At 36.0% G+C, this 17,677-nt stretch overlaps 1 protein-coding gene across 4 annotated transcripts in view; it reads right to left on the bottom strand.

The window, feature by feature from the left end:
* The window catches only part of LOC104088633 (protein PHOTOPERIOD-INDEPENDENT EARLY FLOWERING 1), a 39,531-nt gene extending 25,695 nt beyond the window's left edge, over positions 1-13,836 (bottom strand). Inside the window, exons 1-15 of one of the 4 annotated variants that reach the window (XM_070196760.1) lie at positions 13,670-13,836; positions 8,706-8,863; positions 6,224-6,317; positions 4,354-4,434; positions 4,157-4,264; positions 3,944-4,024; positions 3,755-3,843; positions 3,393-3,538; positions 3,242-3,303; positions 1,622-1,757; positions 1,339-1,410; positions 1,190-1,257; positions 967-1,101; positions 405-455; positions 134-202 (exon numbers count right to left, since the gene is read on the bottom strand). In XM_070196760.1, coding sequence (XP_070052861.1) covers positions 134-202; positions 405-455; positions 967-1,101; positions 1,190-1,257; positions 1,339-1,410; positions 1,622-1,757; positions 3,242-3,303; positions 3,393-3,538; positions 3,755-3,843; positions 3,944-4,024; positions 4,157-4,264; positions 4,354-4,434; positions 6,224-6,283 — 1,158 coding nt within the window. In that variant the 5' untranslated portion in view covers positions 6,284-6,317; positions 8,706-8,863; positions 13,670-13,836. Of the gene's footprint in view, positions 1-133; positions 203-404; positions 456-966; positions 1,102-1,189; positions 1,258-1,338; positions 1,411-1,621; positions 1,758-2,677; positions 2,746-3,241; positions 3,304-3,392; positions 3,539-3,754; positions 3,844-3,943; positions 4,025-4,156; positions 4,265-4,353; positions 4,435-6,223; positions 6,318-8,705; positions 8,864-13,669 lie in introns of those variants that run through there. The other 3 variants (XM_070196759.1, XM_070196761.1, XM_070196762.1) reach the window with 3 other exon arrangements.
* Between the last annotated feature and the right edge of the window lie 3,841 nt (positions 13,837-17,677).

Below are 17,677 nucleotides of genomic sequence, written 5' to 3'. Positions count from 1 at the left end.
AGCGCAAGAAATCAAACGAGATGTTCAACAATTTTGAAGCTCCATTACACGTGAGGGGAAAACTGGACCAGGTCTATGTTTAATGGAATGCATCAGAATTTCAGTTATGAAGGTCAAAATAGTGAGTTTTTACCTCATCTGCAGAATCATTTGGCTCTGCCTTTGCCAATTCTTCCTCCTCTGACATAGTTGTTTCATCATCCTATCAATACCACGCAAAGTAATTAAATATTTAAGCAATCTCAAAGTCTAGATAAGGCAACAGAAGCTATTAGCCACAAATTCGTCTCAGAAATTAGAGAACACTATAAAAAATGAACTGTAAAAATTAAAATGATGAAACTTTGTCTCAGACAAGTTGAAGCTCTCCAACCAACTGAACAATATAGCAGTTATTGCCTTACCATATTATATTCTTTATCTTCACCAACAGCAAGGACATAATCATCATCATCCTACATAAAATGGAGAAAAATCGGAGAAGGGTATGAAAAACTGAAGATACTCATCATGATGCATACTAAGGAGACCAACCAAACCAGCTTCTGATATAAAAACACTGCATTCCATGAAAATGCAAGATGAAAGTTTTAATTTTTTTCTTCATAAGTAATTCACACTCGAAGCTCCCTCAAAAATCTTGATATTCAATACTCAATGCTATCATCAATTGAGCCCGCATTGAAGGAGGACCACAGAAGTGCAGCTTCTCTATGACAAAGCAATAAATCGTAATTGATGGTCAAGCATCACATTAAAATTCCAAAAACGAATATACACAAACATCCATATTGCAAAGCATAGTTTTTTAATGATAAGTAATGCAAGCGGTAAATTAAGTTGAACTAAGTTTTCTTGGATGTTAGCTAAAGAAAAATTTCTGCAGAGTACTTCTTGAACCAGCGTTGCAATATTGATAATTGATACTGAGAGGTTTACTAAGAAGAATTAGATAAGCATCTTCACCTGTTCTTCATTAAAGACACCTAACAAATTAACTTTATCTAACTCTTGATACTTCTTCGGAGGATTTTTTAGCTTGTTTTGCCCTAGGTCAGGATACTGGTTATTTGGTACTGATAAGACGCCATTACTTTCAACCTGCAAGTACCAGAAAGCATATACATCACCTTGACCACTTACCTCGATATAGAAGTCAAAGCAGTAACCATAAACACATACAACTTACAGAACGACGACCAGAAATTGCAGGCAAGCAGCCCCCGTTGGTTTCAATAGCAATATCATCATCTCTACCTGTACAACATCATTATTTGAATTCATGGAGAGTTCCATGACTTTATAATTAGCAATACACAAAGTGGCAGATCCACTCACATTTATCACTGTCCTCGCCAGAACTGACTGTAATATCTGTACCACTCTTCTCTGGGCTACAATCTCTGCTAGCTGAAAGTTCAGATCGATTAAACTAAATCAAACACATACTTTTGATGATACTTCACAAAAAACATGGGATTATCCTAAAACAAGGAGACATAAGACAAGATAGCTCATTTTCCTCCCAACAGTCAGATGATACAGAAACTTGTCAAATTAGAAAGATGGAAGAGGCATGAATGTGAAATGCTTTAGCATAACTCAATCAGCCATATTGTACCTTCCCCAACTGCATAATGCTTAAGAAGCTCCTCAAGAGGTAGATCCATTTCATTTTGTAAAGCAGCTAACTCTTCTTCCCTTTCTTCTTTAGTTATAACAGCCTCATCTTCTTCAATGGTATGCTCGTCATCTTCCTAAAGCAGTATCGACATACATGAAAATATTGTTTATAGTACAAAATTAGCAGAACCGCAACAGACTTTGTAATATCCTCCCCCCCCCCCCCAAACAATAATGGTTCACATGGCTATAATTCAAAACTAGAGAAGCTAATAAGGAAAAAGACAATCAATTAAGCCATAGGAACAGATAAAGGACCACATAAATACTTCAGATTAATCAAATGAATAAACGATGTTGATAAGAGCCCCCTTCTCAAACCCAACCCAAAAAGGACGTGGGAGCTCAATTCGATTAATCACTACAAAGATCGGTAACTCATCAGAGACTTCTATAGTCTACAGACGACTTGCAAGTACAGAAATCAAACCAACATGGTTTTTGACTTGACCAATGCAATAGATAATATACCATAACACAAAATCTCTGGTACATCAGCTCCAGAGCAGAATGATATCCTACCAACAACGACTACCAATGTTTTCATAGAAATCAGATGATTGCAGTCAAATCTTTATCCCAAAAAAATGGTTGCAGTCAGATCCCTGTTCGATTCTCAACCTAAAAAATGCCAGAACAAGAGTGAAGCCACACAGAAATAGAAAACAACAGTCAATTTCAAATCATCTCCCCGTTATGTGTGCACAGACGTTGTATGTTTTCATACTCCTTGAATTCCTTTATACAAGGTACTTGAACTTTCTAAATACCAAATTATTGTTTCTTGCTTTGGATGTTTAAGGCTAAAAGATGCTAAAATTTAAATTTTGCACACTATTTGAAGTAGCTGGAGGTAAGTTCCTGACACTTGAGTTCTGGAACAAAAAGACGACTCTAGTATAAGAAGGCTTCATCCTTGACATTCTTCACGAAAAAAGATCGTCCATGATGAAAATAATGAGTGCTCAAAAAATTCAACATTATATGTTATGACCTTGGTTATGAGAATCCACACAACTGCTTCAAGAAATTAAAGGTCTGAAACGACTGGCGCCCCCATAAAGTTATTGCCTGCCATTTGGATTAGATGATTGCATTAACATGTATTAATAATGTTATACTCTGCAAGGTCATCTAAGTACATTTTAATTCGCCATAAAGATCAACATATTGATTTGGTCTTATTTGCAAACAAAATCAAGCTCTATTCAGGGCTTTGATATCAATTGCGCAGTACAAACACCACCCTTCGGAACAAAGAGAGGGGGCAGAGAGGAAGAAAATTCTCCAAAACTTGTATCATCAGAAAATTGGCCTCAAAGCTAGTTTCCTAAAATTAGCTTAATATTCAAGCCACACAAAGTGCTATGATCACTACTTTGGTTTCTAGCTCAAGTATAAATATTTCATTCTGCTCCTCGCATTCAAGTATTTCATGAATACATGTCAAATCAAACACCTTTCAAATGATAACAATGAGCGACTTGTAAGGCTTCAAGATCCTACTATCATAAATAAGCACAGTATCAAACTCCACTATTGCTATTTGAAAGCTTACCATTTCGTCTTCAGACTGCACATCAAAATCGTCATCAATATCACTACCAGTCGAATGAGATTCTGAAATTTCAGTTTAAGGAAGAAACTGAGGGGAGAATATTGCCAAAACGCTTGTCAATATTGGTCAGAAATCTAGTGAATGTACTTACGAAGATTTTCTCCAACACGATTCTTTACATCCCCTTCACTCCCTTCTTTACATTGAGTTCTCAAGGCTTCTGGTGCAGACAAAGAATTGATTCGTTTGCTGGTAGTTGGTGAACTTACAAGGTTCTCTGCAAGCATTGTTGAGTACCTGCGATAAACACAAGAAGAATGCCTAATCATGTTATTCATTAGGTCAATCGATCACTCAATCAACAAACTAAACCTCAATTCATAGCTATCAGGGATGATCATGTTGTTCATTGTGTATACAATTAGTACATCTTTTCTTAGCAAATAAAAGGGTCTTCCTAGCAATATAAATGGCGTCAGTAAAGCAGGATAGAAAAATGGAAAAGGACTGAACCTTTCTGTTTGTCCAAGAAGGAACTCTAGCTGCTTGTCAAGTGCTTTCTTCTTCTTCTCATCCAGCTCCAATTGATGCTTGTAAAGAACCTGAAATATGAAAAACATGGGAACAATCTCTGTCAAATCTCAAGATTACTTGGAGTGGAGAAAACAACTGCGTCAGAAAATTCTGCAGATAATGAATTACCAGCTTCTCTATTTTTAACCAGAACTTTTTGATGTCCTTTGAGATATTGAGTGCAACTTTTCGCAAACGTTGCTCTTCTTCCTGGTGGCATATTATAGAAGAGAAATAAGTAAAATTTAGCAATGTAATTAGCAAAGAATGTAAAAATACTGAAGTTTTGGTCACTAAATATGACAATATTCACGTGCAGGGAGAAGAGAATAAAACATCAACCTTAACTCGCTTTTCTCCCCGTGTCGCCTGATCAAGCATTCCCTTGCTAGCTCGTATAGCAACCTTCTTTGCCTGAGCCAACTTCCACTTTCTCTCTGATTCAAAGTCCTGTAAATAAGATATGTTCCTTAGAATAACTTCATTGAAATTAATCTAAGAGCTTAGACAATTGCTCCCGAACTAGGGACTTTCTATACCTTTGACAACCAGACCATCTCTTCCAGAACATGATCCCAGTGTGTTTTAGGTCGTCGAGGTTCTTTAGGTGCTTCAAGACCCTAAATACAAATCAAGAAAATAAGCAACGGAAACTGTAGAACACAAGTAACAAGGTACCCCCTGATTATTCATTCATGTAGCTACCAGAGCTTATCCTATAAGACTATGATAGGACAATTATGACCTACTTATGACTGAACAAATTCCATCAGTACATCCATACATCTAACCTACTAACTCGGTAGATCTTTTATGAGGATATCTGAACATCTAACTTACTGATTAGGTAGATCCGTTTCAATTATATCTCTCAAGAGCAAGAAAGAACATGACCTATATCACACAATTGCTTGGGGAAAAAATTGGGTTCAATAGATTCTAACACTAGTGATTTGTATTATGTTCCACATTTTATCTTCCCATATTTTTTTTAAATGTTCCACTAAAACTAGTGGTTTGTATTATGTTTCACATTTTATCTTTCCATATTCCCCCATCCTTATTAACTAGGTCAAGAAAGAACCTCCTCTCTTATAGAATATTCTTAAGCTACTTTTCTTGGGTGTAGGGTCTCTTTCCTAGGAGCTCATAGGAAGGCAAGGTTAGATAGTTCTTTATTCTTTTTTTCGTTCTCGTTATTTCAAAGAGTGTTTTTTTGCCTATTTCTTTGTCGAGTATCACTAAGATTACATTGCATAGCAATAATCGCAATTGGTTAGTCACGTGACAAAAGCATGTGCAGAACAATCAATCACAACACTAATAGGCCATATGGCAAGTTGTAATCATTAAAAAGATGCCAGAGTCCAAGTGTGTAATACATCAGCATGTTCCAGTCAAGAGTATTAGAGAACAAGAAAAGAGAAAACAAAAGTGATATTAAGTTTAATGAACTAATGCACTAAAAGGAGCAATTTGCACCCTTGGATCAATCAAGTGAGAAGTCCAAAAAAAAACATTAATGAAATGCATGGACCTGAACGGTAATATACTGCTCTTCACAGTTATCTTTGTCATTCTCCAATAATTAGAGCATTTGGGCATCTTCTAGGATGGTATCCAGTTTGCTTTCAAACAAAGAAGCATCCAGACATTAATAGACATCATAGCAGCAGCTAATTGCTCTACTTATTAACTCTTTCACATCGACTGCTGATACTTCCAAGGGCTCAGTCCAAACAAAATTATGAACAGCCTCCATTCTGGATAAGACCTTCTGGCCTAAATTGATAATAGTTAAAAGTATACTTGATTCCCTTGTGTGAACTTTAAATTAAGATACCCTTCAGGAATAAAGAATTGAAAACATCTTCTGCACATGACTGATTTACATGGTGGAATTTCGTCAACGTACTGTTGCACAATAGCGTATTCCACCCACTAGATGATTTCACTATAGTGCCTAAGTGCCATTTGCAGCTGTACTAGAATGCCTTTAAAATAGGCACATTCAACCAAGAAAACTCCAAATTACATGGCTGAAAAACCACTGCCAGGGTTTGGACTATCACCCACCAACCACAATGCTTAGATTTTCCTAGGTTCAGCAGTCCAATCCATTCACATTATATGCATACTGCTATGCTAAGTTGCTAACATCATGGATACTTGCTCAGCCTAAGCACCAAAAAAGGAATAGTGCACAAATCAAAAAGAGTCTTCTTGCTTGCCCAAAAAAGAGGGGGAAAAAAAAAAAAAGAGAGAGAGAAACAACCCCATCCACTTTGAGAATGCAGATATAAAAGAAACTGGATCAATAAGAAACAGGATTAACACAATTGAAAAATTCAGACTTCAGACGATAGCTTCTAAATATAAGAATGATTGCAACTAAGATCCAATTCATACCTTTGGACGTCGAACACGTATTTCATGGTCCGGCTTAGACTTATACCCTTTAGAAGCCATATATCTCAAGATACGTACACCATGATTCCGGCTTCTACACATGTAAAAGGGAAATTAGCTACAAGCACAAACTTATCTCCATAACAAGGAAGAATATAGGAAACAAAAATGAATTCAAGAACATGGAAACACCAAGCTTAACTAGATCAAACACAGTATGTAGGTATAGTTTATAAACAACTACCAAAGAGGAATGTCTAACTAGCGCTATCTACCCAACAACAAATGTTCAAGAACGAAAAATACGCAAAAAGGACCCACTGCATACGAATTTGTTATCATTATTTTGTTTCCCCAGTGAGAAGTAAAGATCCCAAGCATTTTTCAACATAAGTGAAGGGACTGTCAATTGTCTGGAACACATTCAGATCCTAATTAATAGATCAAGTCCTGGCCAGTAAGATGGTAAATGACATTGCAAGGCTTATGAAGCAATCCTCACTTGGACCCTTCAGGAGGCACCAGATTATGATCTTATCAAGGATAAGCGAGGCTAGTTGTTTTCTCCAGATGAGCAAAGCTAGGGAAGATTACATGGATGCTTTCACGTTATCCATTGTGGTGGGCGACAGAAGAAAAAACAGGTTTTGCATGATTCATGGCTCGGACACTATACCAGACACTTCCCCTATTCTCTACCGTTGTTCCATCTCTCAGAATGCAGTGATTGGCACACAAGAAAAGGGATGGTCCATACCACTCAGAAGAAATCTCAACGATTCGGAATTCAAGGACAACATGCAGTTGATCCTTCTCCTCAATAATTCCTTGCCACAAAACTTCTGAGTACATCTTCTGGAAACCCCACACTAAAGTACACTTCTCTGTAAAAAGCTGCTACAACACCCTCACTATCTCACCCTTTGGTTTGGTTCCCTGGCCTTGGAAACAATTCGAGCAAAATGCCCCTTACAAGGTCAAATGTGTCTCTTGGATTGTTGCAAAAGGCAAATGCCTCACATTGGATAATCTACAAAAGAGGGGCTTCATATTATGCAATAGGTGCTCACTTTGCGAGGAGGGGGAAGAAGATAACTATTCATTCCTTCGCTGCAGGATTTCTTCCCAAATCTGGAATTTTGTTTTTATTATTCTCGAAATCTTATGGTGGATGCCAAGATCTACTTTGGACTTCCTCCTGCATAAAAAGGCTTGACTAATGACTCTTCTAAAACATGGAATTCCATCGTCGCAACTGTATGGCGGGTATTTGGAAGGAAAGGAATGCACGAGTTTTTGAAGACGAGAAAGACATTGTAGTTCAACTTAAATTCAACTGTATATCCTTGCTTAGTTTTTCGTGCAACATGGCTGTGGCAAATCTGTTAGAGCCCAATCATGATTAACTTTCTTAGTTCACTATACATTTTATAATGTCCTTACATTTTGTGTGTATCTTTATCAGTGTTCTCCTTATGCTATTTTACACCCCTTACTTTGCCTATCAAAAGGAAGAAAACTAGGGAATGTTCTGGGTCTTTTTAAAACTAACTAGCTAGGTGAGAAGGATGCTATCACTCTTCTCATTTTAAGAAGTTATTCATTTCTGAACCATATATAGGAACTATCAACTGAGCACAGCAAGTTTATTTACACAAACAAACAGAAAAAAGTTCTCTCCAGTAGAACATTTTACAACATAAAACAATGAAGATCATTAATTGAACAACCTTCTATATATTGTACTTTTCCAATGCACTGATTGAAATGTACTGGTGGATGATGCCGATAGACAGAAAACCAGCTGCTACCGTATTGCATCTTCTGTTAACGGTTCCTTATAAATATCTCGCTCTCAGGATGCATACAAACCCCTAATCTTGAATACCTGTGCTTCTAGGTTCCTCTTTTCCCACAGCTACCTCACTTAACAAATTACTTTATATATTGGTATCAGTAAGAGAGAGTTTTTATTAATTACCAACAATAATTGTATGCTGTGCAGTATGTACAGGAAAGCTATTACATTACTTTATACTCCCTCCGTTTCAATTTATGTGAACCTATTTGATTGGGCACGGAGTTTAAAAAAGAGAGAAGACTTTTGAACTTATGGTGTAAAATGAAGCACATATATTATGTGTAGCATTAAATCATTGCATAAAGGTAAATTGTTTCCAAATATGGAAAAGGGTCTTTTTTTGGCACTGACCGAAAAGGAAATAGATTCACATAAATTGAAATGGAGGGAGTATATTTTATAAGCAAAGAGATAGCAACCAAGAAAGACCCAACTTGTACACACAATGTATAGAACTTCAAAAATGACATATGTATGCCCAAAGAATCCCAAAGAAACAAATCGACACGCAAGTCAAGACCCCATGCTTTGTGTTATGACAGCAGTATTATTCATTGTGTTAACTATGGATAATGGAAATCTCAATAAAATCTCTATCATATTCTTAAAGAACTAAATCACCTGCTCAACCGGAATACCAACGTCAAGCTCTTCCAAGAGCTCCATATTATGTGTCTAAGCCAGTAATTTAGCTACAGTACAATGCTCCTACTTTTTTTTGGTTCAGGTAATCTTCCCGCATGAATCTCAATATCTCTGCATCTCATGGTAGTGTTTGACTGTACAGTGAATAAAAAGACACTTATTTTACTTACTTCACCCTCATCCTGCATCTAAATAGAATGTGCTAAAATGGAAAGAAAAAACAAAAAGCAAAAGAAATTTTGAAAAGTACATGGCTCCTTCAACCTACAAGAAACAATTTATTGATGAAGTATTTTCCTTCACTGAATTCTCACAGCGCCACGAAACCCAAAGACTTAGGAACTAGGAAGTAAGATCAAGTCCCTAAGCATTCAGATACACATGAAGCAGTCTACAGTTCCAGTATTTCAAGAGGTGGAGCAAAAATTAAACAAATAATAGCAGAAAACACATGTGAAGAGATAAAGATGTGAATCAATCTTTATTATCCTACGCTAGCTGTGAGAATACACGGGAGAAAAATCTTTTATTTTAACAATGATACAATGAGCCCTATAAATATTACATATTCTACTCTTACTACATATGGGACTAGGACATATTCTACTCCTACTACATATAGGACTAAGAAATATTCTACTCCTACTACATATGGAACTAGGATTATTTACACATAACTATCTAACACTCCCCTCAAGCCAGTTCATACAAATCATATGTACCGAGCTTGTTACATATGTAACTAATGCGATGACCAGCGTCCAGCGAGGGACTTGGTGAAAATATCTGCAAGCTGATCATTCGACTTCACTACGAGTCATGCCAAACTCCTGGATAACTATGTTGAACTTACCAAACCAGACTCGAGGAGACTGCTCTAGACAATAAAGTGACCGGAGCAAGCGACATACAAGGCCACTAGATTCCCCCTGAGCAACAAAACCAGGTGGTTGCTGATAAACAGAAAGTGCATTGTTCACGCTGGAAAAAATAGAAGTTGTCAGAATTTGATGTAATTTATATGGGTAGGCTCAGAATCACTGGACGAGTAAGTTGTCTAGAAGACGTTTTGTCAAAAAGTGGCCGGAATGGCTCACACACACCGGAAAAGGAACTGTAGCTCGTCGGAACCCTAGTTCTGGCGGCGCGTGGAGGGGAGCGAGTGACTTTCGGCCGGAGCGATTGACTGGGATTTTGTCGCCTAACTTTTCCGAACAAGATGGTATTGTTGGTTTTTGCACAACATTTACCGATGAGGAGATAACGCAAATCAATCTTGAGTCGTCAACCAGAAAGACACACGGTGACCGACTTTTCTGTTCCGATGGGTCTGGATTTCTGGGGTTTGGTCGCACAAGGGTTTCGGATCTGATGGATGTATTGGTATATGCACAATACCATTGTAGCAGTGATGAACCCTGGGAACAAGACGAAGTTGCCGGAAAATTGCACTGCGATGAGATCTTTCTTCCCGGATGTCACTGGAATGACGCACAACGATAATTTTCTCACTGAAGCTCTGATACCATGCGAGAATACACGGGAGAAAAATCTTTTTATTTTAACAATGATACAATTTGCCCCATATATATTACATATTCTACTCTTACTACATATGGGACAGGACATATTCTACTCCTACTACATATGGGATTAGGATATATTCTACTCCTACTACATATGGGACTAGGATTATTTACACATAACTATCTAACACTAGCTAACCAAGAAGGAAAAAGAATCTCAATCGTGTAAACTCCAGTCTCCAGTTCACGCAGAACAAATTGTACTCTCTGTTCCGAGTTGCATGACACTTTCTATTGTGGGATGTTACAAAATATTTGACACCATATCAATAATAATATTATTCTATATAGTTCTTGCAACTTTCAAGAATTCAAATTCATTTAATTATCTAAATTTTAAACTTACGTATCTACTTTCCGAGCATTAGTTTCTACTTTAACACGTTTTTTGGTCCAGCTACTTTAATACTTTCTTTTACTAAAAACAGTAGGCCAAACTAAAATCTTAAACCCCATGTCTAGTAAACCACCATGGCATTAAATCGATGGAGGGAGTACAGGGCCTGCTATAGAACATGCACACATAGAGCTTATGAAGCGCCTTGCTTTTTTTATCAGTTAAACTATCAAAAATAGGAAGATCAGCTTAAATTATTAAATTTATTTTGTTTTTCTTGGTAGAATTAGTATCCAGTGTAAACAAATGTCTAGCTGCCAAAACACTAAAATAGTAAATCAGATAGCCATCAGCCTGGAAGTATATGGTGTTTATGGAGCCGTAATATTTAAGATCATAAAACCAAATACGTATGCGGTCATACAATGTGTGTCTTATTAAGCTTGAAACCTATCAAAAATCAATAAGTACATAAATCTTTAAGTTCTAAAATTGTTGGCCACTCATAACATCACTCTTTTATTGCAATATTTATGTTCATTTTTTTTCAAGATAAGGATATCTTATGTTTTAGACTTTTAGTTAAAAAGTTATTTCTTTTTTAACTCAAGTGATAGAAGCTTAGCAGAGTCAAATGCAAGAGGGTCATGATTTCCTCCCTTCTATTGTGGTTTCTAGGTTTATTTGTAATGATAGTACTGCTTCAGAAGTGATTTTATTAATGAAGCGGACGGAATGATCACAATCCCCCGACTTAGAGGGTACCAAATGCCAGATTTTATGACGTTCTTTAGACACTTAAAGTTAAAATATCAGTATTTGGATCGCAATAGATCTAATTTATACTAAAAATGACCATGTCTTTTATGTGTATCCTTAAAAATTTCTGATTCTTGTATGTTTTCAGTGTGACAATAAGAAATATTTAATGGCCATTATGCTATTCTGAGAAGTGAATTGATACACCAAATAACAGCCACCAGGAAATAAAATGAACACACAAAGTAGCACAATTAGTCTGAAATCAGAAAGGAGACCAAACCAAGTAATTAACCTCACATAACAAATTATGGGCGATGCTCTGACCATCCAAAGGTAAATATAAAAAGGGCACACATCAAAAATCTATGCTTAAAGATCTGCAAATTTGCACCTTTGAACAAGGAATCCGTCTACAGACCATGAAAACAGATTGGTTTTAGCAAATCCCATCAAATTGAAAGGAACATTCTGCTTGACTTAGAGATATATGGTCATTGTTGCTAGGTTGGGTTATTGAACGCAGGCCTAAGGAGAGGACTTTCTGGTCTCTATCAATCACCAAAGACTGTTACAGGTCTAGCAATATCACTGTTTTTTACTGGTTTGAAATGTGTCCTTATTTCCCTCTGCTACAATAAGTTCATCTCAGGTGGCCCTGGTAGGCCTATTTTCCTCTTTTTCCTGAAGATGTAACAGACAATATGGGAGCTATATGGAAATGGCATAAAGGGAATAACTGAAATGGCATGGAGATAAGCAATTCGACATGGAAGGAACTTGAGTATCCCCAGGTTGTTACTGAATCTAATAGATCAGATGTTCCAAATGCCCATGCTCGATCTGTGGGGAAATTTACATCGAGCGGTGCTTACCATAGATCCAAATATTCAACTAGCGCTTTTAACAGAAGAGGGTATGCTTTAACAGCGTGCATCTAGACATTTGTTTATCAGTCATGATTGAGAGGAAGAAGTAGACTGCTATGTTGTTCGGCTCTTCTACTGATTTTAGCTTCAGAATTCCAGATTGGAAGTTATTTCCACCAAGAGGAATGTCCATATATCTTACTACATGATAAGCCTTCTTGTTGCATTAAAAGATTAGACCTTTATACTACTTTCTGCCCCCAAGTAAAAGAGCAACACCCTTCTTGCTTCTTCATAGTGAGGAGGGGCCCATATATAGCCTCATCCATCATTTTTTTCTTGAAGAAGGCAAGTGTTCTTCATCTTGAGATTCATGCAGCTGATAAGCGGACCCTATTCCTCTAATTTGTCCAATAGAAACTCTATGTCAGCTTGGGGTGGGGGAGCTTTCTTATGGTACTCCAGGATATTACATGCTCAAAAGAAATCCTAATACCTAGGCAGCTTCATTGTGGGGAAACCCTATCTTAGGATTGCCCAAGATACTATGCATTCTACTCTGCCCAAAGCGACCTTCTACAAAGGAGTGCCAATACCTCGAACGGGGGTGACCTAGTGATTGAATAGCTGAACTAACAACTTGAGAATCAAGGTTCCAATCACAGCAGAGATTACACTAGGTTAATTCTTCTCATATGCCTAAGCATTGTTGACTAGAGAATTAAAGTGTACTCCCTCCGTCCAAATTTTGTGGCATATTTTTCTTTTAGTCTGCTCCGAAAAGAATGTCATACTTTTTAAGAAATAGTTTAACTTTAAACTTCATATTTTACCCTTAATGAGATGATTTAAAGCCGTACAAATGTTTATGACTTTTTTAGACCACAAGCTGCATTTCTTAAAATCGGTAACCAGTCAAACACTGCCACTCTAAACTGGGACGGAGGGAGTACTTGTGCTAGCTGGAGGTAGCACACAACCAGTGCATTCAAGCTGGCCTCAGACACCCTCATTGTCAAAAAAAAAAAAAAAAAGTGCCAAAAACTTGTGACAACTCAAAGATTTTACTTGCATGACCTTTACCCACTACCCCTTCTCTCAGCGGATATCAAAGTTTTCACTAAATAAGAGTCCTTCTTCACACTTGAAAGAAGGATCTTTGACTTTTTCGTACAGGAGCTCAAATGCAAGGATAAAAGTTCCAGAAAAAAGCGTAAGAAATTAAATAATCGCGAAAAAAGAAAAAGATAAAAGTCCGAAATTTCGAATCTAACGTGTACATGCAAAGTAGAAATTTTATAAAACGAAAAAATAGCAAAAATAAGACTTTACAGGCGGACGGGGAGCGAAGGGTTAGGGGAGAAGAGGTAATGAAGTTATCCGACTAACCTTTATCGGAAAAAGAAGACGAAACCGCCGGAGAAAGGCGAGTGAAAAACGCCGGCGGAAAAAACCTCGGCAGCAACGGCGGCGACGGTACTAGCAGTGGCGGAGGATGAAAATTTCGCGACGGAGCTTCGATTAAAGGGAAAGTTTGGAATGGGACTGATGAAACCAGATTTACCCCTTTTAGGGTATTTATATGTGGGGCAAAAGTGTCATTTGGATAAGTTTATAGGTGGACTCCCCGACTCCCTTTTCACAAAGCCGAACTAATGAGATGGTTCGGTATAACGTGATGCTTCTGTACGGAATAACAGAGTAATACTGCTCATCTTTTATTTTTATTTATATCTTTAAAAAAGTAAAGTAACGATGATACTAATATATGGATTAATTTCAAAGTGAATCACCTAAAGTACCCTTGTAATATTTATATATGTTATAAATACATCTCTTGTTAATAAACTTCCTAGATAGTTGAAACCTTACCCCAAATATAAGGGTTATGTCTACGATAACAACAATGACATAGACCTAGTATATTCCCGCAAGTGAGATTTGAGGAGGGTAATATGTTCGCAGATCTTGCCCTTACCGGTGAAGGTAGAGAGGTTGTATAAGGGTTATATCTATTCTCAAAAAATACTTGGAGTGCAAGTTCAGCGTGACTCAGGAAGTGAACGAAGACGTGGAGCTTGATTCACAAATCATCCCTAGAAGAGAAAGCTTCAAGTACTTTGGATCTGTTATACAAATGAATGGGGAGATCGACGAGGATGTCACACCGTATTGGGGCGGGATGGATGAAATGGAGGCTCACGTACGGTGTTCTGTGTGATAAGAATGTGCTACAAAAACTTAAAGATAAGTTCTATAGAGCTGTGGTGAGACCGACTATGTTGTATGGGGCGGGATATTGGCCAGCCAAGAACTCCCATGTACAGAAGATGAAGGTGGCTGAAATGAGGATGCTGAGACGGATGTGCGGACATACCAGGTTAGATAGAATTAGAAATGAAGTTATCCGGGATAATATGGGTGTGGCCTGTCTGGAGGACAACGTGCGGGAGGTGAGACTTAGATTGTTCGGGTATGTGAAGAGGAGAGGCATTGATGCTCCGGTGAGGAGGTGTGAAAGGCTGGCGTTGAAGTGCCTACGAAGAGGTAGAGGCAGGTCGAAAAAGTATTGGAGAGAGGTGATTAGGCAGGATATGGCGTTGCTTCAACTGACCGAGTACATGACCATGGATAAGAAGGTGTGGAGGTTGAGATTAAAGGTAAAGGGTTAGGTAGTTGAGTGTTGTCGTTGTTTGTAACAATAGTTTTGATACATCACTTAGTGTCTTTCGTGTATTTTCATCTCCTTAGATTTTTGTTATTACTTGTTGCTGCCTTAGTTTTGGTTTTCTGATTGCATTACTTAGTGCTAGTTTGTATTTTCGCTTCGGTTGTCAGATTGGTTTTGGTTATTATTTTCCCTCCCCGTTTTCCTTCATGAGCCAAGGATCTACCGGAAACAGTCTCTCTGTCTTTTTAAATATAACGGTAAAGTCTGCGTACACTCTACCCTCCCAGACCCCACTTAAATTTTTTGTTGTTGTTGTCATCATCGTCTATTCTCAAAATCAAACCATAAACCCCTTATAAAGTAAAATTGCTATAGGATAGAACTTTCGGTATAAAGTTAATTTAAATGGTGGATTCTAAAAGATAAGGAATATGGCGGTAACTAAGACGAAGGTATCATACTGCTATTACTGTTTGTCTTAAAAAAATGGTAAAGTCTGAAGAAGATGATGACATGAATTTTGAAATTATTTTGTGTAAAGAAGATTTTAAATCAAGAATCCATTTGCGATTTAAAGAAGCCATTTTTCATTTTTCTAGAAAACTAAATATCCTACTCAATACTAAAAATTATATTTAATCTCTCTATATATATATATTATATTAAAAATACGAAAATCTTTAGCGAAATGTCGTTCGTCTTTTTAACTAATTTAAGTTAGTCTTCTAATATATAAGAATATACATTTAATTATTTACCTAATTTTTAGGACTTCCTTCCTTTCCTTTTAGGTTTATAGGAGTCTTTGTTCCCCTGTAATAAATGAAACCTACTCAACTCTAATAATTTCACAAACTATAAATAAAACATATCCATGAGTTCCCGATTAACGCCGCAATTGTTAATAAGTTGCATATTCACGTTTTGGCACAACAGGTTAGTAGTATCTCATGAAAGAATAATTGATAGCAGATTTTTTCTGAAGGTTGATTAATTTAGAATTTTAGATAGTAATTTTTCTCTAATCATGTTAATATTTTTTAAGCAGTACTTTCTTCTTTTATTTTAGTGCGACCATAATGTTTGCTCTCTATATGAAGGATCACGTTCTACTGGTAATTTTATTTTCTTTATTACATGAATTCGCTCTAAAAAATTAACTGCATATTTCTTTTTCAATCAAGAACAAACTATGAGATAAATTTAGTATGCCTTATTGCTTTTGTTGTATTATTTATCCTTCTTCATACTCTGATATTATTGCATTATTTAATAATAAGCTTTCACAATCATTGCCGCACGAGAATATAAACAGTCTTTTTAGAAGTATTTTAATTCGTTTAATTGATTACATAAATTTTCTTTCAGAAATAATGTTGCCTATCTTAGTGGAGAATAACAATCTTCTTCATTTTGAGTCTTAGAGTTATACACCTTCAAGTAAGTGTGTAACGGGAATAACCAAATAATATTCATCATGTTTGCTTAAAGGTAATTACCAACAGCTATAGTAGATAAACTGATGTTGTTGTTGTTCTTCTTTTTAATCTTTGTTTCTATTAAATTAAAATTCACAAACTTTGTCCTCATAATTATTGTAATAACAAAGATGTTTGGCAAAAGAAAATAAATAGGAGGGAGGGAGAGAATTTTAACATTCAATATGAGTTCAAGTACGAGAGAAAAAAGAACCAGGACGAAGTGGTTTTCACCTTTGATGTAGCTTTGCAACAATCTAACCTTTCATGCATGAACATAAAAACTTAAATACTTTAATTTCCAGTCATAAATGTGCCTTGGACATATAATCTATATCTATTTACTATATTAAAAGCATGATGGTCTTTAACGAAATGTCGTTCGTCTTTTTCACCCTTTAGAAATAGAGTTCACACTAAACAAAACTGTAATTAAGTTATTTCCCTAATATTTTAGGACTTTAAAGTCAACTAAATTTTTGGCTATAAATCTTTCCTTATTTAAACTATCTACGAATTCTAAATATTTAAAAAACTTAAAATCAACTAAAATTTTACTAATATATTCTTTTTTAATGTAAATTAATTTAAAATAAGTTTTGATTTATACATTAGATATAAACTCCTTAACACTTTCTGGTAGGCATTTGAACGGCTATCCTTTCACAAAAATATTTAATATTCATGGTAAGTCTACTTTTTTTTCTTTTCTATTCATTCACAATTCAAGTGGTAAATCTTTTTAAAAGATATTCTTATCGGAAATACATAAATAGCAACTACATAAAGCTCTAATTCATGGCCAAAGAAGGAAAACTGAATTTAAATTCAATCCACTATTTATCAAAATCTAATGATTTGAATTGATTTCCTTATGAAAATATGTTGGTGTAATTGTAATTTCTAACATTCGAGTGTAGTAAATTTTATTTTACAGAAAAGTTAGAGAAAAAAAATACAATAAGTACATATTTGACTGCCCATAGGACAACAATATAAAGTCACCGGGACAAATTACCTATTAATTTCATGTTCAAAAACCTCTTTTTCCTTTTTTCGGGTTTAAAATTTTTATTTCTACACATGTATTGCTATTTATAATATTTTATTTGTTCGTAAGATTTCATGTTATTAATTGTTGGATAGGCTTTTGAAAGTTATTCATTTCTCTTTCGGATAGGTTTTTATAGAAAAGTTCGATTTTCTTCTATTATATTTTTATAGTTGATATTTATTTATCTCATGAAT

The sequence above is a fragment of the Nicotiana tomentosiformis genome, chromosome 3, assembly GCF_000390325.3.
Source record: "Nicotiana tomentosiformis chromosome 3, ASM39032v3, whole genome shotgun sequence".
Lineage (NCBI taxonomy): Eukaryota > Viridiplantae > Streptophyta > Magnoliopsida > Solanales > Solanaceae > Nicotiana > Nicotiana tomentosiformis.
This window is presented reverse-complemented; position numbering and strand designations above follow the sequence as displayed.